The sequence below is a fragment of the Chelon labrosus genome (assembly GCF_963514085.1).
Source record: "Chelon labrosus genome assembly, chromosome: 10".
Taxonomy (NCBI): Eukaryota; Metazoa; Chordata; class Actinopteri; order Mugiliformes; family Mugilidae; genus Chelon; species Chelon labrosus.
The window spans coordinates 14,611,210-14,636,768 of NC_140360.1; the positions used below are offsets into that span (position 1 = coordinate 14,611,210).

At 44.1% G+C, this 25,559-nt stretch overlaps 5 protein-coding genes and 1 long non-coding RNA gene across 6 annotated transcripts in view; 3 read left to right on the forward strand and 3 right to left on the reverse strand.

The window, feature by feature from the left end:
• The window catches only part of kcnd3 (potassium voltage-gated channel, Shal-related subfamily, member 3), a 91,558-nt gene extending 89,344 nt beyond the window's left edge, over positions 1-2,214 (forward strand). Inside the window, exons 5-7 of the mRNA XM_084553122.1 lie at positions 50-142; positions 1,238-1,491; positions 2,034-2,214. Coding sequence (XP_084409248.1) covers positions 50-142; positions 1,238-1,491; positions 2,034-2,208 — 522 coding nt within the window. The 3' untranslated portion in view covers positions 2,209-2,214. The remainder of the gene's footprint in view (positions 1-49; positions 143-1,237; positions 1,492-2,033) is intronic.
• Positions 2,215-5,258: 3,044 nt separating this feature from the next.
• Positions 5,259-6,895, reverse strand: LOC311494199 (D(2)-like dopamine receptor). Its single transcript, XM_084553123.1, has 2 exons — positions 5,809-6,895; positions 5,259-5,436 (listed from the first exon to the last, which is right to left on the reverse strand). Exons 1-2 carry the CDS (start codon positions 6,865-6,867, stop codon positions 5,281-5,283), a joined length of 1,215 nt encoding a protein of 404 aa, XP_084409249.1. The 5' UTR covers positions 6,868-6,895; the 3' UTR covers positions 5,259-5,280.
• Positions 6,896-6,933: 38 nt separating this feature from the next.
• Positions 6,934-15,353, reverse strand: ddx20 (DEAD (Asp-Glu-Ala-Asp) box polypeptide 20). The gene is made up of 11 exons (XM_084553121.1): positions 15,152-15,353; positions 12,498-12,592; positions 11,929-12,097; positions 11,731-11,845; positions 11,410-11,552; positions 11,017-11,155; positions 10,818-10,876; positions 9,923-10,005; positions 9,692-9,797; positions 8,944-9,045; positions 6,934-8,848 (listed from the first exon to the last, which is right to left on the reverse strand). Exons 1-11 carry the CDS (start codon positions 15,345-15,347, stop codon positions 7,629-7,631), a joined length of 2,427 nt encoding a protein of 808 aa, XP_084409247.1. The 5' UTR covers positions 15,348-15,353; the 3' UTR covers positions 6,934-7,628.
• Positions 9,379-10,379, forward strand: LOC311494200. Its single transcript, XR_014699269.1, has 3 exons — positions 9,379-9,722; positions 9,926-10,029; positions 10,122-10,379. It is a non-coding gene; the product is annotated as an uncharacterized lncRNA (long non-coding RNA).
• A 1,223-nt stretch (positions 15,354-16,576) lies between the features above and the next one.
• On the forward strand, positions 16,577-18,850 carry parapinopsina (parapinopsin a). Its single transcript, XM_084552749.1, has 5 exons — positions 16,577-16,941; positions 17,143-17,233; positions 17,329-17,566; positions 17,677-17,919; positions 18,014-18,850. Exons 1-5 carry the CDS (start codon positions 16,617-16,619, stop codon positions 18,152-18,154), a joined length of 1,038 nt encoding a protein of 345 aa, XP_084408875.1. The 5' UTR covers positions 16,577-16,616; the 3' UTR covers positions 18,155-18,850.
• Positions 18,851-19,013: 163 nt separating this feature from the next.
• LOC311494422 (cyclin-dependent kinase 17-like) overlaps positions 19,014-25,559 on the reverse strand; it is a 39,902-nt gene continuing 33,356 nt past the window's right edge. The window contains exon 16 of the mRNA XM_084553468.1: positions 19,014-22,198. Coding sequence (XP_084409594.1) covers positions 22,161-22,198 — 38 coding nt within the window. The 3' untranslated portion in view covers positions 19,014-22,160. The remainder of the gene's footprint in view (positions 22,199-25,559) is intronic.

The window sequence follows — 25,559 nt, forward strand, 5'->3', positions numbered from 1 at the left end:
CGGAGTAACGCTGGTTGTTTGTGTGTGTTTTTGTGTGTGTGTGTTGCAGAATTCCACTGAGGAGGAGCAACGTATAAACAAGTCTACCTCTCTATTAGAGAGCCAGCACCACCACCTGCTGCACTGTCTGGAGAAAACCACCGTGAGTGCACGAGCTTTTTCATCTTTAAACAACGTTGGTTTTAAAGTTGCTATTAAATATCATTATAGAACCCTAAATTGTGCAGTCGGCCGTGCCTCCTCTGTCGCTGCAGCTCAAACAACATACTGGCAACGTGGCAGAATATAGATCTACAGTATTTTGCGGTGTGCACAGGCTCTGCTCACTGTTGCGTAATGTCCAGTACATCCCATTTCCCCTATGATACACGCTTGCCTGCCTGTATGTGATACAAACACTGTATGTTTCAGCCAAGCATAACTCAAATGACAGCCTTATTCATTATTCGCTCTGCTTTACGCACTTGTGGAAGAAATGGCCACGCGATGGCCAGAATGAATGTGAGTTAAACCTGCAATAACAGATTCTAGAGACAGCGTCTCCTTTTGAAGCTGATACAGTGTGGCAGACATTAGCAAACAGTTGCCTGTTTACACATGCAGCAGAAGGGCATTAATTAATTTGGAGTCATGTTTGTGTCCAAATGATATTTAATTCAAGTCCAATATTCACTCTTATTTCAGTTGTAGTTTGCGCTGCCAGATCTAGAAGGAAATATCTGGCTGTCGACGCGTTATAAAACCTCCTTAACACACACGCGTTTGTCTAGTGGTCTTTGTAAGGACATTTTTGGACATAATACGTTATCTAGCCTTTTACCATAACCCTATCCTTCAAGTGCCTAATTCTAACCTTTATTGTAAAACTAAGTCCTTTGAAGGGGTGTAAAAAAAAAAAGAAAAAGAAAAAAGTGAAGACTTCTCAAAAGGTCCCTTTTTCTAAATGTCTTCACTTTACTGGTATAAACTGGCCCTCACAAAGATAGCTGGACAAGTACAGCCATACCCACACCTACAAAAAAAAATAATAATCACACGTTCTGAGAGGAGTTATTGACCCAGGCTATGGAGCAGAAAATGACAGGATATATCAAGCCATATACAGTACATGATCATAAATATAAATGTTGTAAATGTCAAATCTTTTTTTATGACTCACTCCCTCCCTTCCTCTCTCTCTCTGCCTCTCTCACCCTCCCTCTCTCCGCTCTCCTCTTCACCTGGTCTCTGGTTTCAGAACCACGAGTTCGTGGATGAGCAGTATTACCAGCAGAGTTACCTGGAGGCAGGGCTGCAGAACTACCCGTCTCGGAGCCCGTCCATCGTCAGCCAGGACGGCGTGACGGGGACATGCTGCACCCGCCGGAGCAAGAAGCACCACACCCCCTTACCGAACGCCAGTGCCCCAGCACACATGCAGCCTTTGACGCACACACACCAACAAGGCTTGCAGGAGCTCAGCACCATCCACATCCAGCCCCTCAGCACCAGGTGAGATCAGGAATTTAGGGCCGTCAGGGCTAATGGGCAGCAATAAAGAGCTTTTTAACATCCCCTAGCATTAGCCTTATTACCCACCGTGTAACTAATGACAACTAACAACGAGGTGCTAATTTACTTTCAGGGATTCCAGAAATATTTAGTCATCTCTGATTCCGAGAAACTGAATTTTGTCCCGATCGAGTCTTTGACCTTTATTTTGTCTTTTCTTTTAGCAAATTGGGGCCAGTAAGACTCCAAATTGATCTTAAAGATGAAGAATCTTATAATTAACCTGCTTGTAAACCACTTTCTTCTCACACAAATGGAAAATACACAGCAACATGGGTATCCCATTGGAGTTGCTTCTCTGGCAATCTGATAAGAGTAGGTTTAGGTTTGGTTTGGTCCACAAACCTCCTGTTCTTCCTTTGTCTATTTATAGTTTACTTTGGATTCAAAAGACCCATGTGCAAACTTTCATGTTTAAAGGCACCTCAAAGAAAGAAGAAGGAGGATCTCTAATCCTTGTTTTTTCTTTATTTTACCTTTAGCCGCTCCAGTCTGAACATGCGCGTAGATGAGCCAGCACCTCTGAACTGCCAGGGCAGCCAGATCACCACAGCGATCATCAGCATTCCCACGCCACCTGTGACGACTCCCGAGGGCGACGCTCACCTGCCCGCAGCCCCCACCCACCAAAATGTCGTGAAGGTGTCCGCACTGTGAAGACTAACGTGCAGGCGCGTCACACAGAAAAGACTCATCGAGACAGATTGAGGGACAGAGGAGGACTGAGAACGACGGAGGAGAAAGGCGTTCGGAGTCCTAGTCTGGTCCTGGTGAAGCCTGCCCTCTTCTGGTCATGTACTGTAACGACATGGACTCCCTGTACAGACAGAGGATGGCTTTTAGATACAGTATCTTCATGTTAGTGGTTGGCAAACGTGTGTGTGCGAGCGTGTGCACGAGTGAAAGAGATGGAAAAGGTTTGTGGGGAGTTGTTTTAGGTGAGGAGGTGAGCGAGTGCGTGCCTCCCAAGTGTCCGAGGTGAGTTCCCAGAGCAAGTCATGTGTCACTGTGCACAAAGCACCTTTTTTATGATTTATGCTTCAGTTTGACTTTTTTTTTTTAAGCAGGAGAAACGAAGGAGTATGAGGGAAACTCTAAGGGAAAGAACACATCAAAACTTTCTTCCCCCCACTGATTCAACCCTGCCCTGCTGTTTTGTGTAATTTTTGGTCCACTTACCTGTCGATAGATGAATATACCACCATTCCTTATCAGGTCCAACATGAGTAAAAAAATCTTACAAAGATGAAACGCGGTGGGTGTGTCTGCGATGGCGTTTCCAGTGAGTTTCGTATTTGTGAACGAGTGCATGTGAACTTTTGCTAGGTAGACGATTTGTGACATTTCGGGTCGGAGGTGTGTGCGTGGGCGCGCGTGTGTGTGTTTGTCTCAGCCGATTGAAAACTTGTGTTTCAATTCTTCTGGAAGTCTCTATGGCTCAATATATGGTATATTTGACTAGCTGCCACTCTTAAGGGTTCACGGCACACATTTCTGTCCAAAATTCTCAGCCACAAGGCTTCTCACACGACATGTGCCTGTTTTGCTGGAGTAAAAACAGTCGTATTTGTTTTTATGGTTTCCTCAATTTCTCCCCCGTTCTATCCCCCTTTTGGCTCCTACAGCCCGACGGACCTCAAGTAACTCAACTTCTCTTAACGGAGAAACAAAAAAAAAAGTACATTTTTGAATTCTAACCACCACGATTAAAAGCACAAGGCGTTCGCTGAGAATTTCTGACACAAATCTGTCCTGAGCCCACGATCTTTGTGAATATTGTTAATAGAATATTTTGTAATATTTGACCTTTGTTTGGCAGAACCAGTGACGCTGTCTTCTCGTTCTCTCTCTCTCTCTCTTTCCCTCACTCTGTCTTTTTCTCTTTCTCTCTCTCTCTCTCTCTCGTTGTTGTCCTGTTGTAACCCTACCTCCTGTGTGATCAACAGTATGCTTTCAGTAGTCTTTATAGCTGTCAACGTTTTTTCTTCCCCAAACTCAGCGGGCATTTTTCAAAGTTGTTGAGTATGTGTACTCTATGTGGTTAGGAAAAAACTTGGTGTTTGTAATTTTTGTCCTCCTTGGTGTTTCAAAAGGATTTTATTTACTTTTATCTTCTGGGGAATTTCAAGCAGGGGAGTCTGTTGTAACGGTGACCACAGAGACATAGAGGACACTGGATGAACCATCCACAGATCTCTGTCACACACTCACAAAAAAAAAACAACAACAACATGCTGTTCAATCTTTTCTCTCGACTACCGCACCAATGACTTAAGTATTATTCTTATCAAATCCCATCAAAGCTGACCTTTGTAACTATGGACGATGACCTTTTGGCTAACATCCAAGCTGATGCCGCTCTGTTGGCCTTTTTTATTTTTTTTTTAAATCATCATCTTGAATGTCACTTTGGGTTCTGCAGCCCCGGAGGCCGTTACTGAAGTTGGATGAGACCGACGCTGGGGTCTCACCAAAACAGGGAAGAGCAGCTTCTGTCACAGCGGGTCGGAGCACCCACTTCTGCTCCATGTAGATTAAATAAAATGGTGTTCAAGAGCACACAGTCTGCATATTTCAAAAGCAATACTGGAATTGGGTCTGATATAATATGTCTGCCCACATGTAGCTGACTTTTTTTTTTTTTTTTTTTCCTGTAGAATTATTTAGAACGAGTGTTAAACTGGCAGCAAATGTATCACGGTCTTTTAAAAATATATATATATTAGCTTAAAATTCAGGCAGAACTCCAGAAAACACATATCAGCACATCAGCCACAGGTGGAAATGTGGTCATGTATGTGGACATGCTGGTACCACATCAGTGCATCATTGAAGGTCCTCAGATGTGCTACAGAAAGACAAAACAGTTCGACAGAATTAGAGCAAGACGTCTTTTACCTCTGATATTTCTGGTACGATCGCTGGTAATTTAGTACTGCACACAGTGACAACTGCCTAGATCCAGTGTTAGTGTTTAGTCAAACTGTGCGCAAATTTCCTAAGAGAAAAAAAAAAAAGACGAGCACAGACAGTCAGAGCTTTTCAGTGTATTTCAAAGAGACATTGACTTCATATTCACAGCATAGAGTCCGACATTTACTGTACAATCTATCGGGAACTACAACAGGAGTATGACATAGGTAACGGCAGAAGTGAGGCTCCCTGTATTTTGTTGCTAAGGACAGTGATTAAACGTGATTAATCTCCCGCTTCCCTGTTTCAGGACAGGTTGTTTTGTGTCAGCTGCACTTTCAAATGACACAGTTTAAAATATTATGTGAGCATATATTCCGCTTCAAGTGTCAAAGGATTGCTTTTTTTTTTTTTTTTTAATTATTTTATTTACAAATGACAAAAACAGGTCTGTGGTTGTGTTTGTCTCTCTCTTTCTCTGTTATGTGCTCTCCTTTGATTGTCTTTTTTCTGGGCTCACTCAGTTTTCCTCTCACTCTTTTGCTTTGCCCTCCTATGCCACCTGTCGTTGTTGAGACTACTGCTGTGCGTATCTTGTCGGGTGTTGGATATTATTTATGACCTTGTCTTGTGTCCCGGCTGTGAAACGCCTGATAAAAACATCTATATCTGCCACAAATACACAATCTGTGGGCTCTCTTCTTCACCTGCCTCGAAATCATTCCGTGTGCAATCACAAGGTAGTGGCTTTATTGAGCTTCAGTGGTATTTTCTGCATTCATAAAGTGCAGTCCCTCTGACCCATGTCCAGGACTTCTAGGCTCTCGGTTTTAGGGGGCACCTGGGGATGGAGGATAGGACCTTGGCGAGTTCAGAGCGAAACTGCCTGGTGACGAAAGTGTAAATGAGGGGATCCACTGCAGCCTGCACACAGGTCAGCACCACCGCTGACGTCTCCAGCTCCGTCAGCAACTGTAGGATGAAGCAGGAGCAGACTTAGAATAGTGCACTTACATGGAACAGTGCCAAAAATTATTTCTTTAGGGTGGCTTTACATATAGGCCAGCAATAAATGGTTGACCTTTTCAGATTACTCTAGCAGCATCTCCTTAATTTGACCTGCCAATAGTTCCAAATCCAAACAAGCACAATGGAACCAGTAGCAAAAACTCAAGATGTTCAGTTTCTGCCAATTTGTGTTGAGAGGCTGACCTTACACCTGTTGCTTGAAAGTTCACATTTACAGCTGAGCACACATCAGAAACCTCAAAACAAAATTATGTGTGTATTGCAGGGATGCGTTGTAATGTATGATATTGTGTAAACAAAAACTTCTAAACTCACTCCGTCCGCGTCTTGCCATGAGATGACGTTCATTAGCAAAATAACCACCATGGGCACCCAGAAAAGCGTGAACGCAATGATTATGTATCCAAACCGCTGCGCCAGCTTCCCCTCCATGCGCTTCTTCCCTCGCTCCTTGGCCCCAGGTGTGAGAATGCACACCGCCCCGACGATCGCTGAAGGGCCACCCAGGATCCCTGCTGCGGAGGCGCCCGCGCACGGCGTGCCCGCTTCGTCCACCAGGACCACCGTCCTGCGGGGAGGCAGCGGGCTGCAGGAGCCCACGAGTGGCAGAGACGTGAAGGGGCCCCGCAGAGCCGCCTCTGGTGCCGAGGCGGGGACATCCACCCAGCCCCACACGTGCTTCGACGCCGTCGGCAGCAGCTGGACTCCACGGTTGAACACTTTCTTTCGGTGCTGCCTCACGACTCTGAATATCCGCGCGTAGTGGATGACAATCACGGCCAGGGACAGCCCCCACACCGGCACCAGCACGTACGGCCCAAACGGATCAGAGTATGGGAGCAGGTCATCGCCACGGGCCCCGATGTGCGGGCGGCAGAGCATGTACAGGAGCGCATTTTTGGAAAGAGTCAGAGAGATCACAGCCAGAATGAGGCCGCACACCCAGATGGACATAATCCAGACACGAACCCTCGTTTTCCTCCCCTCGGTTTGAAATGGGAAGGCGATTGCCTGGAAGCGCTCCACGCTGATGCTCACCAGCGTGAGCAGCTGGACGCAGCTGCACAGGGCATAGGTGAACTGCTGCAGGGTGCACACGGACACCTGGGGCTCCTTCCCGTAGCGCAGGAAAGAGAAGAGCAGCAGCGGCGTGTCCACGGAGCACTTGAGTAGATCGCTGGCCGCCAAGCTGACCAGCAGGGCATTGTTACACGTCTGGAGACTCTTCGTTCTGAACACGACCCAGCAGACCCACAAGTTCCCAGGTAAACCCATAACCAGTGTTAAAGTCAGCACCGTGCAGTTGAATGTGAGGAACGCGGTGTCCATGTGAGCCGTCAGCCCGGCTGTTTGGTTCCAAGTGCCAACTTCCATAACCTCTGCTGCATCTCTCCTGAAACCTTTAAGGTGAAATATCCCTTTCATACATCCTTGACAAATCAGTCTCCCGCTTTTAGTCCATATAAGTGTGTTACAGCACAGAGCCAGCATGGGACAACCTTGCTGCATGATTCAAATTGACAACATACATGCTACAAATGATAAAATTAGCAGAAGTGGACTCCTTATTTAGATTCATTTTCATTTATTTTGTTGTTGTTGCCCCGGCGACACGCCTTCTGTGTTGCCCAACACTGATTGGGTGTATGGTAGGTAAGGGTTGATTAGCCTGTAATCAGGAGCAGGTGGAGCTGCCTGACCTTGGTGTGATCTGTTGAAGAGATCACACACGGCTCATGGCACAGATTGACCTTCCGCTACACGCAACACGGTAAGGCAGCTGGTTTAGTACGTAGACACAAATGCAGGCTCGGTGTAGACGTCCCACACTCCTGCCCCATGATGTGAAATCAGTTTATAGCTTCTTAATGCACAGAGGGGGGGAAAAAATGGTACTGAAAACACGCTGGCTTATGTAATTTATTAGAAAAGCAAGTGTGACAACCATAGGTGGTATGAACTCACTGGACAACACAGAATTAAGTGCGATGCGTTAAATCCAAAGTGCAAACATGTTACGCTCAAGTCCCCCTGTTCAAATTAATTCATACACGACACTATTAGACAGGGACTCTTGGTTTAGTGGATTTTTTTCTACACAACAGGATAACTGGAAGTGCTGAGTAACCAAGTCATTATTTCATGAGCTCTTCCATGTAGACGGCGTTCATGCGATAAGCTGCCATCCAGTTGTAGGCTGCGCTGTAGTAGCTTTGGTCTTGAAAAGGCGACGTGGAGCTGTAGTAATCATTCCAGGCTCTGTAACAGGCTCTCCAGTAACTTTCAGCACTCCACTCCTCCTCCTCCTCCTCCTCCTCCTCCTCCTCCTCCTCCTCTTTGTCAGTGCAATCCTCCTCATCCCTCTCCCTCTTTGGCTCTCTTTTCATCTCTTGTGAGAGCCTTTTGCTCGGTTTTCCAATCTCCTTTTTCATCTTTTTCGATTCATCTCGGCGAGTCTGTGCCGGAGCCGTCCGATTGGTTTGCCCGCCTGATTTAACGCTCGCCGCAGACTCGCTGCTCTCAGTGTGAGACAGGGCTCTCCCACTTGTTGCTCGGGGTGTCTGGCCGTGCACTCTGGGTGCGGGGGAAGCACAAGCTTCGGATCTAGTGGTGCTCGCCTTTGATTTGGGCACAGTGGGTGTGGGTGTTTCAGCTTGAGGCTGAGTGACTGCTCTGTGTTCACCTCTCGCGGCCTGATTTGAACTTTGCGGCGTCACACCGTCCTGATCCTCCTCCATATCGGAGTCAGAACTAGAAGAACTAGAAATCGCCCTTGGGGGTTGAAAGTTCGACTTCCACCGTTTGGCATTCCTTGTTAGATTTAAAGGACTGTCATCGTGAAGTGTGACAGACTCCCTGTGCCCACTCTGATCATTGGCGTCACCGTCCTCTCGGCCTCTGAACTCCCTGATGACCTCCACTGATCTCCCTAACCCCGTCGTGATGAACTTCTGGAAGTCCCACTCAGCCTCCTCGAGGCTCATGAACCGTGTGCCATTATTTTTGAATGCACTGAGAGGAAGGATCTTTGGCAGCGCGTCTTGTAGCTCTTTCCGAGTCGGATTCACTTGAGGAGGACGTTGCGGCAAAGCGTCCTTGGTGGGGGATATCCTTCTAGCACTCTCTTCACCATGTGCTCCTTGTCTGGGTGCAGGATGGGTTTTCTCTGGGGGCTTTCTTTGACTGTTCTGCTCTTCAGCTTTACCCACAACGGAATCAGGCGCATGCACTTCGGCCTTCGTGCGCCTCTTCTTCTCTGTCCTAGAGAACAGCCGGGATTGCGGGTCTGGTGTGGAGGCCTCGGCGCAGACATCCCAATCACATGGTTCATCCATCAACCCAGGCTCTATGGTAGCTGAAAGGACAGCAGACGGAGGATGAATATTAAATTAAAGGGAGGTGGATGTTGAACATATTGAAACCGCACGCAAGCACGTGGACGGGACTCACACGGCAGAGCAGACAAACTAAGGCCACACTTTTGAGCGATGGCCATCATCTTGTTCTCCTCCTCGCCATGGCAACAGTAGGTCACAGCCAGCCCCTGAGTGCCTGCAAAGAAAATGCAATCTTGATGAGGGCCCCATTTAAACACACACACTCCACTCCTCTCCATTTCTAGCCAGACAATGTGCTTAAGATTGAATCCTCCCATCTCCAAGAAACATTAGATTATTACAATTGAAAGCAGGTGGCTCTGAATCTACTGACCTTGATGCCTGAGCTATGTTTGTCAAACCTGATAATACTTGAGAGACTAAAGCTAATCTTCATAATGGTTTTTAATGCAGTCAAGACGAAGAGGACAGTCCTCTGTGGTCAAGTGACTCAAGCTTAAATAAGAGCAGCGGGACTTCTAAAAAGGTAAACACATGCCGTATTTAAAACACACACTGAATATGCTTGAATGCAGCAAAACTAGCTGCCAGTAATTGTTCTCAAGCCACTGTAGTTAGAGTTTCGAGTCAAGGTGGTGAGGGAAAAACTGATAACAGGATGTTTCTTCCAAAGTTTGAATCAAATTGAGGACAGATTCTGCAATAATGATGCAACTTCTCCACAAACAACCCTCCCCTGCTGCACAGTGTCATCAGCCACCTGGGCTGCCCGCCTGGGTGATGTGACAAGGTGCAAGTGCTGAATATCAAACAGCACTGCCGGCTTCTGCTACAACCAACAACTAGCAGCGGGGACTAACCGAAGCGCCCGGCCCGTCCGATCCTGTGCATGTAGGTTTCCCAGTCCTGTGGCACGTCCAGGTTTATGACCAAGTTGACTTTCTCTGCGTCTATACCCCTGGATGTCTGACACAGAGGAAAGAGGAGGATGAATGTCATTGTGCAGAAGTGGATCATAAACAACCAGATAAGTACGCAGCGATGCAAGCGACATGTGAAAATGTCACGACGGAAGCCGTTTTGTGTCTCACCAGGTCAGTGGAGATGAGCACCCTGCACTGGTACTGCTTCAGCTTGGACATCGCCTCCAGTCTCTGGTCCTGACTCAGGCCACCTGCACACACGTCGTCCCACTCAAGTCTGATCAACTCAAATCAACTCTACTCACACAGTCAACAATACGAAACCTATTCATTTGCCTTTTTAACGTATCTGTTTGCTTTCTGGCAGAGCACAAGAAGAGAAGATCAACACCAACCTGATTGAACTTCAGTGGCTTGTGCTCATCGTATTTGGAAATTAACCTGTATTAGGTTGCTTACACCTCCTTAGAGCACAATGTTAAATAAATGTTAAATTTTAAACAGTTCAGTTGTATTGTTATAGGTTTATATGCACATTATCAAACTTGCAAATGTGCTAGAAAGCGGCGCTGCCATTAACTTCTGCTCTAAGGAGTCTTTGTTGAGTTCTCATCTAAAATTTAACTGGCGAGGCAACTCCCAGGCACTGACCAACCAACAATCTGACGAAACTCACTGCAATAGCAGAAATACTTTTGACAGTTGGGTCATTTTGAAGCATGGTGATAGCGGATAGATGCAATCACTGCCTCACACAAATCGACGGCATCGATGATGTCCCAGCGTCATTGCAGTCCTACTTAAGTTAATCTTCTCATCAGAGTCTCAAGCTGCAAACTAAATCTAGAACTTTTTGTTTTATGATTTAAGGTTCATGGAAAAAGCCGCCTTTCACAAAAGTGGTGCTGCACCGACTAATATAAAACCAAAAGCAGCATATATACAACAACAGATATGCATCTAACATTTCATTTAAGATGAGGACGTTTGTTGTTTTCTCTCGAGCTGGAGTATTGAACAATTTATGCGCATGTCAGTCCTTTTTCCCCACAGGCTCTCTCACCTGAGATGCAAACAGCGGGTAAGCCTTTGGAGGAGAGGATGTCCGCCAGGTGCTGAGCCCTGTGGGAAAACAAACCAAACCCAACAGCACTTCAGAAACTGCACCACGCAAAGATCAATCTCACAGCAAATAATAAAAATTTAAAAAAAAAATCAGCAGCTCCTATGAAGAGGAGGGAAAACATCAAACCAGTTGGTACCTTGTGTGCAAGTTGGAAAACACTAGAGCTTGGTTGAAGGGGATTTTACTGAACAGCTCCAGCAAGTGCTGCACCTTCTCCTCAAACACCCTGTGAGGTAGCGGATGGGACTGCACCAGCTTGTAATACTGCTTCAGACCTGGCAGGAGGAACACAAGGACAACATGCACAAGATCATTAATTCAACTGACAAACAACTATGCCCCTCTTCTCCCAAACAAAGAACTGTGTTTTTTCTCAAAACATGCCACGCTCCAAACAGGAGTTTAAATATATCAACTAAACATACAATACCTGATACGCATCTCATAAACATTAAATCCATTATTTTAACCTTTTAAATTAGCACTTTTTTCCTCAGCTTTGTGTAGTAGTAACAGCTGGGGGTCTTACCTTTCAGGCCCATGTCACTCGGATTAAGTCTAACAAAGGTGGGCTCTCTCATGTAGCGGGTAAGGTGCTGAGCAAGGGATTCTGGGTAGGTGGCAGAGAGAGCGAGCATCTGTTTGTTCACGGGCAGAGAGGAGAAGATCCAGCTGAAGAGAGGAGCAGAGAGACGGGCGGATTTCAGTAAATGATGGTTTGTAATAAACGCGATTATCTGTACTTTCGTTCATTTGGTGGTGGCCTATCATTTCCGCCGTAACACCCTGGTTGAATAATCTGCACTCGCTAATTAAATAGGAGTATGATTAAATAGGAGTATGACGGTACTTTATCTGTTCCTGGAAGCTGCCCTCCTCCAGGAGCTTGTCCGCCTCATCCAGAACAAACAGCCTGACGCTGGCGGTGGACAACATGCCCAACTCGATAAGCTGCTTGATGCGGCCTGAGCACACAAACGGGATCATTGTTTTACAAAACATGAACCCAACAATGAATACATGAACGTCTATTAATATCCGTCCTTACCAGGTGAGCCCACGGCTATGTGGCACTTCTTCAGGTGGAGTTTGTCTTGACTCACGGGCCGGCCCCCGATGAAAACGTGGCACTCCAGGCCCTCCATGGCGCAGCCTATAGCCATCACCACAGAGTGGATCTGCACTGCTATCTCACGTGTTGGAGCCAACACAAGAACCTGCAGGAGGGAAGAAGGGTTTGTTTGTGGAGAAAGTTATCGGTCAACAACCTCTTCAAGTTGATTGGGAGCAAATTAAGGACGGGCAGGTGCTGGGTCGTTCCCAATCGGTAAGACCCCACGGCTAATGAGATTACGGTGCACTAGAATGCACAGAACCAGGCGTACCCTTCCCTTATCAATAATTGCTCTCCCTCATTTATACTTTTGACACTAAGAAGCTTAAACTCATCAGATTAGGACCCTCAACACCAATGTGATTACTGATCACGACCATCTGTTGACGGGTGAAAACTTTCAAATTAAAGACCTGTTCTAATTATGCATTTGAAGAAATATAAAAGGCATACGAACGATTATTTGCGACAAAGGAGCATCGTATCCGAGCAAATGCACGCACCTGAGTTGCAGGATTCTCCAGGACCAGAGAGTCGAGGGCGATGGTGCTGAAAACGCACGTCTTTCCCGTGCCCGACTTGGCCTGCACAATCAAATCTGAGGCCAGAAATAGACAAGGAGGGGCGTTCAATTAGTCGGGACAATCACAAATTTGGCACCCACAATTAATTATACTTGACTGCAACAAGTGCCCAATCTGCTGCATCAAATCAAGCGTCTCCCGGCCGCGGCTTAACTATCCGTCCAACCTCAGGTGTTTACCTCGGGTGATTAACTGCTCTCTGCTTCAGGTGCAGACAAGAGCTTTTTCTAAAAATACAGCCAACAATAATATAATAATAATATGCAATTGACAATATCTCTTATGCACTTGCTTTTTCTTCTATAGTTACAATTTTGTAAGTCAAAAAGGCAAAAAAAAAAAATATGAGCAATAAATGAATGAATTAATGAATGAATAAGAAGTGAGTTAATATTCTTTTTAATAATAATTTTAAAAAAAAAAGAACAAAAAAGTAATCAGTAGTCTTGAAAATTGCAGTTCAAATACATATAGCTTTTTGAGGATTCGACTGATATGAAGACACGTGAGGCCCAAAGAATAACATTTAATAATATGAATATTCACATTAGTTAGTGGAAACAAACTCTCGCATACATGGCCCAGCAAAAGTATGACAAAACCATTGCTCTTGTCCTTATTCTCATGAGGAGACGTGTGTCAGATTAGACCAGTGTTGTAATATTTTCTGGGTTTAATTTTGAGTCACTGAGCTGCTATCACATCATATAGGATTATAGGGACTCTCAGGGCTACTGTACGTCTCTCAGCTGTGTTTATGGTGTGAACGAGCACACATGAAGGTGGAATGAAAAGCTGGGGGAAGAGAGGTAGATGCAATATTATCGAAAAACAGATAATGGCACGAGTTTTTCAGATAATCTCGACAGAGAATCACTAATAGTGTTGCACTGGGTTGTACGTACAATATGGGGGAATCCACAAAGAGTTCCTCCTTCTGCAAACACAGGGTGATACTGAATGAGAAGGTCTATGAAAATATGCCTATAAAATGCCTGATTTGACTTGACTCTGATCATATGAAGTCAAAACTTTTGCATGACAAGTTTGCTGCAATCTGAGAGACTTTGAGTCTATACCTGTCCAGAGGCTGATGAACATTATGGTGTCTTTCAACGTCACTGCAACCTCAATCAGTATACACGCAGTAAACTTGATAAATATGGGATCAAAGGCCTGGTGTACACTGGTAAACCTGCTGGAGGAGCTTCAGAGAGCAACCCGCCTGAACAAGTGGTCTCTGACAGGACTTCAGGTCTCCAGGGACACAACACCACATGTGATAGATTCATTCCCTGACATGACAACGTCCCTCAGCACTACTGACCACAAAGGACAGTAGCATAATGTATGTTCCAGTAATGTTTACACTAGGTTTGCCAGGCTCTGCAGCCTTCACAGACAAAAGAAACGAGAAAAGCGAGAGATGCAAAGACGAGACGAGCCTTAAGGGCTCACATGCCTTAAACGCCACACACATTTAGCAGATTTTGCATCATTACACCATAATTTTTTTTGCAGACTCTATTCTGTTGTAGCTTTAGCCTAAAATGAACGACCAAAGCGCGCACTTAAACTCCAAAGATGGCAGCTCGTCTGATGAATATGCCAAGAAGAAAGGGGTGACTTTGGACAAATTTAGCCAGGCTTGTAAATACTTGCTGTAAGTGCAAAGAAGCGTCTGCAGAGAATTAAATTAATGGTCTGTGTACATTTGATATTTTTACTTTGGAATCTGGGGTAAATGTCTGTAGACTGACGGAAGATAACGCAAAATATGGTATGCAAAAGTAAAGGGGTCCAAAGACTTGCAAGGAACATAGCAAACACCATCCTATACCTATCAAGCATTACATTATGACCACCTTCCTAATATTGTGTTGGTCTCCTTTGTGCCTCCAAAACAGTTGTGACTCATCAGAGAATGGACATGGGCCTTCTGAGGGTGTCCTGTGGTGTCTGGCAACAGGATGTTGTTAGTGGGGGCCTTTGGGTCCTGTAGGTTGAGGGGAGGGGCCTCTGTGGATCAGGTTTGTTCCAGTACATCCCACAGATACTTGATCAGTTTGGGATCTAGAGAATCTGGAGGCCAGGTCAACACCTTGTGCTGTTTTTCATGTTTTTTGAGTTGCTCCTAAACCGTTTTTGTGTGTGTGTCTGTCAGACTGCATCCTACTGGGGATGCTATAGGGTGGGGGTGCCTAGTCTGGTCTAGGTGGGTGGTACATGTCTAAGTAACATCCACACAAATACCAGGTCCAAAAATTTCCCATTGACTTGTCATAATGTTATTTACCTCTCCTGACAGTGGTTTTAATGTTGTGGCTGATCGATGTATTCAGGCAATCGACATACATAGATAAATATATAAAAACATAAATAAACAAACAGATAATGTTTAGTTACAGATGTTGAACGTGGATTTTTAAAATTATTTATTCACTTACTGCTGCTGTGTGGTGTTCAGAGAGGTTTTCATGTGAAAATAGTTTGATTTAGTGTATTTTCTTGAGTACTAATCAATTTAACGACACTACTGATGCTACACTAAACACACAGTCCTGTGCACCCACCGAGTCCGCAGCGGCCCAGCGGGATCGCCTTGAGCTGGATCGGGGACGGCTTCTGGAAGCCCGAGGCTGACAGTCCTTCCAGCACGGCCTGGGACAGCAGCAGGGAGCCGAAGTCGATCCCCTCGGACAGAAGCACATCGTCGGTCCGCTTTCGCGTTTCTATGTCGTGGGCTGCTTTCCTCATGGAGGCAGCCATGTTTGCTGGACTGTTTACCGCTGCTGCTGCTGCTCAAAGGAAACCGGTTAAAGCGCCTCAGAGGTGTGCTCGTAGCGCCCTCTAGTGACACGGAGGGAGAATAAACCCGCCGGTGCTGCAGGGGAACTGTAGTCTTGCACATGATCTTTGTATTGATAACTAAATTAAGAATTTGAAACTAGACACTTTCTTATCAACTGTAAGTCTATAGGTCTCACGTTTATTTTAATAAAATATTTCCTGATTATTTATTTATCAGTTATTCTGTAAGATCACCAATGAATGCTCAGTTTTCTTGTTTCCAATAATAATGCCACACAGTTCTACATTAATACGATTTTACTGAATGGGTTTGTGTTGCAGTCTCTTAGATTAATAATGCACAGCAGTGAGAATATAACATTTTTTATATACACAAAGAAATAAGTTTATCTAAATTTATCAGCTTGGTGAATTATGAGAAAGTGGACTTTACTACATTACATTGTTGTCGTTGTTGCACCTTGCATAGATGAATACTCCTCGCATTTAGCCTGCTTATTTATTTAAGTGTTATTGAGCAACGCTATCAGGCTCTAACAATGCCTCAACTTCCCGTCAATTGATTTCCCCCTCGAAGCGAGCGCCCGCACAAGCCACGCTGCAGAGAATCAAAGTAGAAATCTCTGCGTGCTAAATAATTTAGTATATACAAAAATGTGTGACATTAGCAAGACATAGAGCTACTTAAATGCCTTTAACCGGTAGAAATGTATTTATCTCTAGAAGGCCACAGTGCAGTGAGTTGAATCCTGTTTCATTAGTCATGAGCAGCTATAAATCCAGCAATCATAGAAAGTGCAGTCTTAAGGGGATATTAGACAGAATTATTGTCTTCACAATCCGGATCTACGGATTTGGTTTCAAATCATCTGTAGTAAAAGAAAAAGTCATCTCCAGCCTCTGTTTGCTGGGCTTATTAATAAGAGGACCCTATCCCCATCTCTTCTCTCAGGTTGCGCCAGGACATCCAACATGCAGCATGTCTAGAGAAGATGGCTGGTAGATGTTGATATTACGAGCTAACCATTTGTGATTTTTACGCAACCACCCAGCTCTAACTTTTACATTTGCTTCATATTTTGTGAACCTCCAGTGGACATTTTGGACATTTAGAAGTTGGATTTGTTTTTGAACTTTACATGGACCACTGACACATTGCAACCAGGAAGTAGTCAGATCCATTTGGGCTCTGTAAATCAGTCCCTCATCTAATCTTCACACCGCAAAATGGAGAGTGTTGCAGTACACGGAAACTCTTCCGCCAGCTCAGCTAACCCAGAGCTCCTGTCTCGGACCGGTTACACAATACTGGCCGTCATCATGGGCGTGTTCTCTGTATCTGGAATCATCCTCAATGTCTTGGTGATCGTGGTGACAGTGAGATACAGACAGCTAAGGCAGCCTCTCAGCTATGCCCTGGTTAACTTGGCCGTATGTGACCTGGGCTGTGCCGTGTTCGGAGGCCTGCCTACCACAGTAACCAGTGCCATGGGATACTTCAGCCTGGGCCGTGTGGGCTGTGTGGTAGAGGGCTTTGCTGTTGCCTTTTTTGGTGAGTCGACTTTCCTTTAACCATACGAGACATTTGTATATAGAGTTATAATATAGAATATTATAAATACCCATGCCTAATATGTTGCCGGTCCTTTGCACACCAGCTTAGGACCTAACCGTACTTGGCTCTACTACATTTCCATTAAAAGTTAACTATAGAAATAAAAAATGACTCTTTCTTTTCTTTTTTTTCTCCCAGGTATAGCAAGCCTGTGTACAATTGGAGTCATTTCTGTTGAGCGCTACATAGTGGTGTGTTATCCCATGGGTTCCGTCCTGTTTCAGACCAGGTACAATGGTTGTCCATCACTAAGCAGCATCACACAGAGTAAAGAAAACACCATTGCTTCACCAGCAAGTGAGACACCATCTCTGTTGTTCTCAGGCACGCAGTGGCTGGAGTGGTACTGTCCTGGGTGTGGTCATTTGTGTGGAACACTCCGCCTCTATTTGGCTGGGGAAGCTTTGAGTTAGAGGGAGTCAAAACTTCCTGTGCTCCCAACTGGTACAACCGTGAAGTCGGGAACATGTCCTACATCGTCATATACTTCGTCCTCTGCTTTTCTTTGCCCTTCTCTGTCATCATGGTGTCCTACTCTCGACTTTTATGGACCCTGCGCCAGGTGAGCAATGAAGAGGCTGGACTTTTTTTTCTTTCTTACAAGTTTTTGATTGAGCTGAAATCATAATAAAGTCTTTTTTTTTTTTTTTTGCTTGTGTTTTGGTGTGCTAGGTGACCAAACTGCAGGTATCCGAGGCTGGAAGCACAAACCGTGTGGAGGTCCAGGTGGCACGTATGATAGTGGTGATGGTGTTGACCTTCCTAGTCACCTGGCTACCGTATGCTGCAATGGCCCTTGCCGTCATTATGGACTCCAATCTAAATATTGACCCGGTCATCGCTACCATACCTGTTTACTTTGCTAAAAGTAGCACTGTCTACAACCCCATCATTTATATCTTCATGAACAGACAGGTAATCCTCCATGAAACACAATTATATTTGAAAGAAGAGAAAGAGTTTAAGGCTGTGTAATCATAACTAACATAAATCACATGCTTGTCTTCAGTTTCGAGGCTACGCTATTCCTACTGTTCTATGTGGATGGAACCCGTGGGCGTCGGAACTGCAAACATCTGAGGGTGAGACCACCGTCGCCTCAATCAGCAAGAGCCAGAAAGTCTCACCTAAAAGATCTCTAAAAGAATAACTGTATGAATGATCATCTGAACTACTTTGCCAGCCAAACGGACTACAAGGATACAGCTTTTCACAACTTTAAACAAAATATGAGAAACTGATAAGGATATTAGATATGAAAAAGGCTGTACAGCTCTGTTGTAGTAATGTACCGTAGGCTTTAAACAATATTATCTTGCTCTCTGTCACTGACTAGGATGTTTTATTGATTTTGGCCTTATCTTTCATCAAATTAACAAGATGTGAATATAAAGATTTAAAAAATCTACACAACCTGTGTTATGTTACCTACAATGGTATTTTAATAGATATGATGTAAAACTCATAGACTGTATAAATATGGACGACGTGTCCCCACTTCCTTGCATTGGACAAACTGACGCTATTTTCCCAGGGGTTAGGGGCAGCACCATCTTGCGACTTTGGAGCCAGAATCTGCGCAGTACAGCCCGAGAGTGGAGCCACGATATCAATGACCCGCCTACACTTCCGAGAGACTCACTGGCGTTTTCGTTTAATTAATACTGCGCTCTGCTCTACCTCCACCGGTTACAAGAAAATGTTGGATTATGCACTGTATATATTTATTTATTTATTCCAACTCTCACGGTCCTGTAGGACCTTCGCAGCCGGTTGGCATGGCAACTTGAAATGATCATGAGGTCACATCCCGTTTATTTAGCATCAAATAACTAAAACGAAACTTGAATATACATCAGTATTATATTAACGACCTAAAATGACTGAAACCATCCTTGAATAAATAAAAATAAATAAAAATTTGACTGTATTATCGTGTCTTAGTTCGGCCAAAGTCCCACCCACTAACAAGGAGGTTGTGGAGCTTAGGACCTGGCTTACTGCAGTCAGACAGCAGGGGGAGCTCTACTTGCTTTGGCTTCACTTTTTAGCAGCTATTCCACTGTCCATTTTTATACAGTCCATGGTAAAACCTGTGTAATGTGAACTCAGTTCTTTCTCTGAAGGTCTCCAAGTCAAGGCTTTGATTGCTTACATGCAGTGTAACTATATAAGTAGAGGTTATTTCTTAGATGTACAGTTTTGAATTCTTTTGTTGAGCCGTTCATCAGATTGTGTGAGATTATGCACGGGCTCCCAATAAAGTGGCCACCGAGTATACTAATCTTACAATTGACTTGAATTGAGCTGAATGATATCAAGAAATTGTGAACAGGTGAAGGACTGCGAACCGTCATGGCAATTTATGACAAGGAAAAAAAGTAGTTGCATGACTGTGTTTTTTTTTGTTTTTTTTTTTATTCTTTATTATTAGGTGTACACATCCTGTTTGCTTCTTAAGGTCTGTCCTCTAACGTGGGACACACCCCTCACACACACACCAGACCTTTGTTACCATTATGGCTTTTATTAATAAGAAAAGTTATAATAATCAGTGTCTTTAACTCCTCTTTGCAACATGATACTTCAATCCCAGCCTTTTGGATCCAGCATGTTAAACAGCAAAATAATAATAATAATAAAAAAAAAAGAAGCGATCAGTTTTGTCAAGTCTCACAGTTTGATCATTCACAGTCATTTCCACTTTCCTAAATAAACACAAATGCAATCATACTTATCCTATTACCATGGCTTTTTATTGATTACAGAAATATTGCTATGACTTTCATGAAAGAAAAGCAAAAAAAAAATAAAATAAATAAAAATAAAAACCCAGAATGTGAATAGCTGTATCAAACCTGTACAGATTAGTATATACAGAGTGAGGGATCACCTATGTACATGCTACATACGGTCCCACTCTGGGAAAATAAGTAGTCCTTCTGCCAGGCACGGACGTCGGATCACTTTCTGAATCCATTCAAGATGCAGAAGTGACCCGATGTCGGCGCCTGAGGAACAGGAAACTCCGATCTACACTCACGGGCCACCTCAGAGATACAGTACATGTTGACGTGTCAACTGATTGGTGTGTGAAACAGTTGTGTGCTTGAACACCTGGAGCTTGGGAGGACTGACTTTGGTCCTGTTGTTTCTGGCAGCTTGGAATAATAACAGCATGAGACAACAGCGTGTTTGAGTGCTTCAGGTCCTTTGAAATAATTAGAGAGCCCAGTTAGACAGGCTACACAACAGTTTCCACTATACCTAGAAGGTGAGTCGGATTTGCCCTGGTCCCAGTGTTACCAGCACATCACGCACTTACTGAACCATGCTGTCTTTGTGTTGTTTAAGGTTACCAGATGTTACGCGGTGTAAAAATCATGTGATGACTCATGCAAGAAATTTAAAGAAGGTATTCCTTTCTTTCCAGCAGCAGCTACTTCACATACCAATTAAAAACATCTGTGTTTAATAAGGAAACATGCTTAAAGAGATGACAAGAAAGGACGTGAGCTAGGTAGTCTCTATGGTCAAATGAACGGGGTGACACAGAACAGAAGACCGACGCAGGTTAACGCGGAGAAATTCAGTTTAAAATCAGCTTTGCAAAAGGGTTTCAGGCTACGTTTTAACATTCTCTACCGGAGAGGGAGACATACGAGACCATCTGTACCTCGCGGCATCCGACAAAACGACACTAGCAATAAGTCCTGAGCTCAAGGAATGTGCAACACGTCCCCAGCCAGTCGCCAACTGTAAAAAGACTGAGAACAGCATCCTGGAATTATCATTGCTATCTGACAAGTAAAACATATGATCATATATACAGATTTAGAAAAAAAAATAGTAAAAATAAAAGCACAGAAAGTTAGGCAGGAGAAGGCGGGGTCGTTAAATGGTCTAATCTAAAGAGGTAAGAGTCAGGTGCAGAGAGAACGGTTCAACATCGACACCTGCAGGACAGACGACTAATCAAGACAGCTTCTGAGTCAAGGCGAGAGAGGAAGGGGGTGTCTAAGAATAAGCAGGTGAGGATTTGTACACTTCCTTTACCTCTGTCCTTCACCGTTGTCCTTCTTGCGGACTCAAACGGGAGCATCTTGCGGTGTCCTTTACAGCAACGTGACATATGTAAATTACTGTCTACTACTTGCAGAGTGGTTTTTAAATGCAGAGCGGTGAAGTGTGCATTGTCCATTTCCTATGGTTTGTGAGTTATTATTTCGTTGTTTTTTTTTTTTGGTTTGCCATTTGGATTCTTCTTCACTCCAATATCTCTAGCGTGTACGTCACATCCTACTACACTGCTTGAGTGACTGATGAGGTAAAGTAATGACAGCCACCCTGAAACCTCAACTGGACAATAAGGTGCAAAAGATTATCTCTGTAAACTCCAATATACACACTCGTAACTTTCAAGTGAACCATCAGTTTGTGTTGAAGAGGAAGAAGAAGAAGACGAGAGAAACAGAGAGAGAGAGGGAGAGAGAGAGAGAGAGAGAGAGAGAGAGATTGTGTGTGTTGTTTTTAAAGAGCATGTAATAAAGGGTCAAGAGGTTAGGCAAGGGTTCAGGTGCAATATTTAGAGTTTGGATTCAGGCTGAGGCGTGAAAAAAGCGGAGTTCTACAGCTCAGTCTCATTATGTACAAGAATAGTTTCGAGGGCGCGTGGGGGGAGGGGACTGAAAAGAGAGCCACATGGTTTCATCCCTCTCTTTCGCTTTTGATTCCACTTGGACTCCTCCTTCGTTACAGCTCACTGATACAGCAAGTTCTGTTTGACAACAGCTCAAATCCTAAACGCTGCCCTCCTCTGGGCAGCGGCGGTAGTAGCAGCAAGGAGAACTTGAAACTCTCCCACTTTTCTTCCAGCATGGCGCACGTTTTTTTTACTTTATTATTTTTATTTTTTTTCCGTTTGTTGTTGTCTTTAGGGTTGAGCTCAGTCTTTATATTTAACTATGAATTCTTCAGCCTTATTTCTGGGTGGTATGTGTGTGTGTGTGGTTTACGTGGCAGGGCGTGTGTGTGTGTGTGTGTCACTCCTTCGGTGTGCGTGCGGCAGGGTCAGTGAATGTATGTCTGACGAGACAGCTCCACGTGTCACTGTCCTCCTCGTCTCGTCTCGTCTCGTCTCATCGGCCCCGCCAGCACTAAAACAACACACTCTGCCTCCTGCTCTTCCCCTGGGCTGAAAGAGAGAAAGAGAATAAAGAAAGAGAGAGACATGTGAAAAAATGGGTTTGGACTTCATCTGGACACACCACCACAAACCTGCAAATTTCATCTCATGCTTGCAAAACAAAATATATACTACTTGGCCAAAAGCACTGGACACACACAGGGCTGCAACAACAATGGTTTATATTCTTGATTAATCTAGCAACTTCTACATTAATCAATTAATCATTCAGTCTGGAAACATTTCCAAATGATGAAAAATGCAAAAACACCTAATAATAGGACCTAACAATATTAAATGTGTATAATTAATAACAAATAATAAATAACTAATTTTCTATCTTTTGACTAATTGATTAAATGAGTAATTGTTGCAGCTCTACACACACAAATATCACACACATTCCACAGCATCTCTTTCCCACCTGGATTAAATCAACCACTCAAAAAAACATTAAATAAAATAAAACTTTAAGAGGGTTATAATGTTTAGTTGAAACCGTTTTAGAGATGAGTTGTTTGTAGTTTGTGTGCATTAAACAAAGAGTCACGGATTTACGTCGTCTTGTTTGGCATTGGTTTAGACTGGATGGACGAAATATATGAGGCACTTCATAGAAGCACCTTGTCAAGTTGATCATAAGAATCAACTCCTCGCTAAAACCGTTTCAACGAGGACATTATACGCTTTGTAAAATTACAATATACTGTAGGACCATTGCATTCCACTGACTGCTTTTTAGCTAGGTTAGCATGTGACAGTACATCTGATGCCACTGTCACAAAAATGACTTTTCACCAGATTTTTCTGGCTGCAGGGATTTTCTCCCTTTCAGCATCAAGACGATAAATGAGAGTGGATCCTGATGTCAGGTGACACAGAAACATACACCGATCAGGCATAACATTAAGACCACCTTTCTAATATTGTGTAGGTCTCATTTGTCCCCATTTTGACTCATCAGAGAATGGACATGGGCCTTCTGACATGGGTGTCCTGTGGTGTCTGGCAACAGAATGTTGTTAGTGGGGGGCCTTTGGGTCCTATGGGTTGAGGGGAGGGGCCTCTGTGGATCATCCCACAGATACTTGATCAGTTTGGGATCTAGTGAATTTGGAGGCCAGGTCAACACCTTGTGCTGTTTTTCATGTTTGTTTTTTTGAGTTGTTCCTAAACCCTTTTTGTGTGTGTGCCTGTGTCAGGCTGCATCGTGCTGGGGATGGCTGCTGCCATCAAGGAGTGTCATTGCTATGGGTGTGGGTTTAGGTGGGTGGTGCATGTCTAAGTAACATCCGCATGAAATCAGAACGATTCCCAGCAGAACTTTGCACTGTCAGAAGATGGTCAATCTTATTCACTTCTTATATCGGTGGTCATAATGTTATGCTTGATCAGTGTATTTGGGATACAGGACACGGAGGTCATGACTTGAGGGATATAGTAAAAAAACAATGTGTGCCTCTTAATTTCCAGATGAATTCCACAACAATCGTATTCCTAATGGTGTGAAGAAGGGATCTGAAACAACATTCATATATTCAAGTTGGAAAATCCCGGCTACAACCTTGTGTGCAACAGGGCATTGTCGTGTTGTAACAGACAGCAGTCTACGCAAGAAAGCTGACACAAACTTGGAAGCCCACTACACATTAAATTGACAAAAGTGCACAGAAACATTTGGCTTACGTAGTAATACGTAACACTGCGTGTGTGGCCTCGTGTCACTGCAACCAGATCATACTTACCGAAAACTGTCACACACAAACACTCATATCCATGCCAATGGAAAAAAAGGGCAACACACACTCAAGCAAACCCACACTACACAAAATCCCCCACTTACAGACTCAACAAAGGGCTACATCTCCCGTTGCAGAAACCTAAACAGGACTGCAAGTGAAAATAATCAAATGACTCCCTGTTCTCTCGTCACATTCTCCGCTTTTATGAAAACTGTGTTGCCCCTTTGATCCCTGAAAAGAACACTGGGAGTGGCTCGCTCTGAGAGAAAGAGGATTAGGCAAGTGAAAGCTGATATGATGCTACGGGGCTTGAAATGTGGGTCGGGTGGGTGGGTGGGGGCACGGGGAGAAAGAACGTGGGGAGGAATTAACAAAAGGTGATATAGAAACAAAGGAAAGTGGAAGCTTAAACGGGTAGTCAAATAATGTCGTGTTTCATATCAGGGAATGCAATGAGGGAAGAGAAATGCAATGGCATTTAGTGTAGTTCAGCCACTGTGAGTCATAGAGTGGAGCTGCAACAACGACAAAGTGTGGACAGAGAAGAGAAAGGCCAGATGGTAGCCAAACAGAAATTAGAGAAGGAAAACTGAGCAGACGACAGACAGAATGAAAGAGACAGTATTTACCAGAACAGTAGGGCCCACTCAGCCAGTGGAAGTGGACGAGAGATTGTGACTCTGAGCCCTGGGATTGGCTGCCTCTCTCTGGAAGTACTGCGAGGGTGCGGAGCCTAGCCTATGGGCCATCGCTTTTAAGGATAAGGGAGAGGAGGGGGGGAGGTTGGGAGTATTGAGGTGTTACGGAGGAGTTGGAGTAGGGTACACAGGGGGGAGATTGGAGAAAGGATTAAGGGAAAGATGAACAGTGCAAAAGAAGAGAGTGCGGGTACCAGAGAGAAGGGACAGTTTGTCAGAACAGGACAGGGAGGGCAACGGAAGCAGGAAAAAAAAAAGAGACACACACAGAGACTGTGATAAAGACAGAAACACTGAAGTATATCAAAGCAAATGTCGACGGCACATCAGATATGTACAGTTAATGTGTAGAGGCTCAGGCAGAGGTAAAACCCCCGGCTTTGGGTCAATATTCTTACTAATTTAACAGTTTTCTATGGCAATGATTTGTTTACCTGTGATGGGACGTCTGACTAAAGCTAGTTACAAATGATTCTGTGGTCAAAGAGTCAATAGTTACAATTATATGTTATTTTTTTAATATTGTAAAGTCTGACAGACCCTAAAGCAATGATGACCTTTAGTCATACAGCTTCATCATACTGTTTATATCAAATTATGTATGATTTGCCTTTATTGGTTTCCACTGCTCCACTGTTATAATAAGGAGGATGGATGTGTACGCTCACTGTGAAGCAAAATCTATGTAAACCAAGGACACTCAGCCTTGTTATCAGGTCTGCAAGGTTGTACTTTGAAGCTGAGTGATTCAAATTCTAGCCATCTTAGAAAGCTAAGATTTAACAGTACGCTAAATTCAACGTACGGCACAGACTATTGCAGACTATTGAACAGGAGTACTGAATTTTTTTGACATGACGGATCATGCTGGATGGGAAGTGGAGGAATGAAAGTTATTGCAGTTTATCCTAAAGGGACATGACTGTCTGT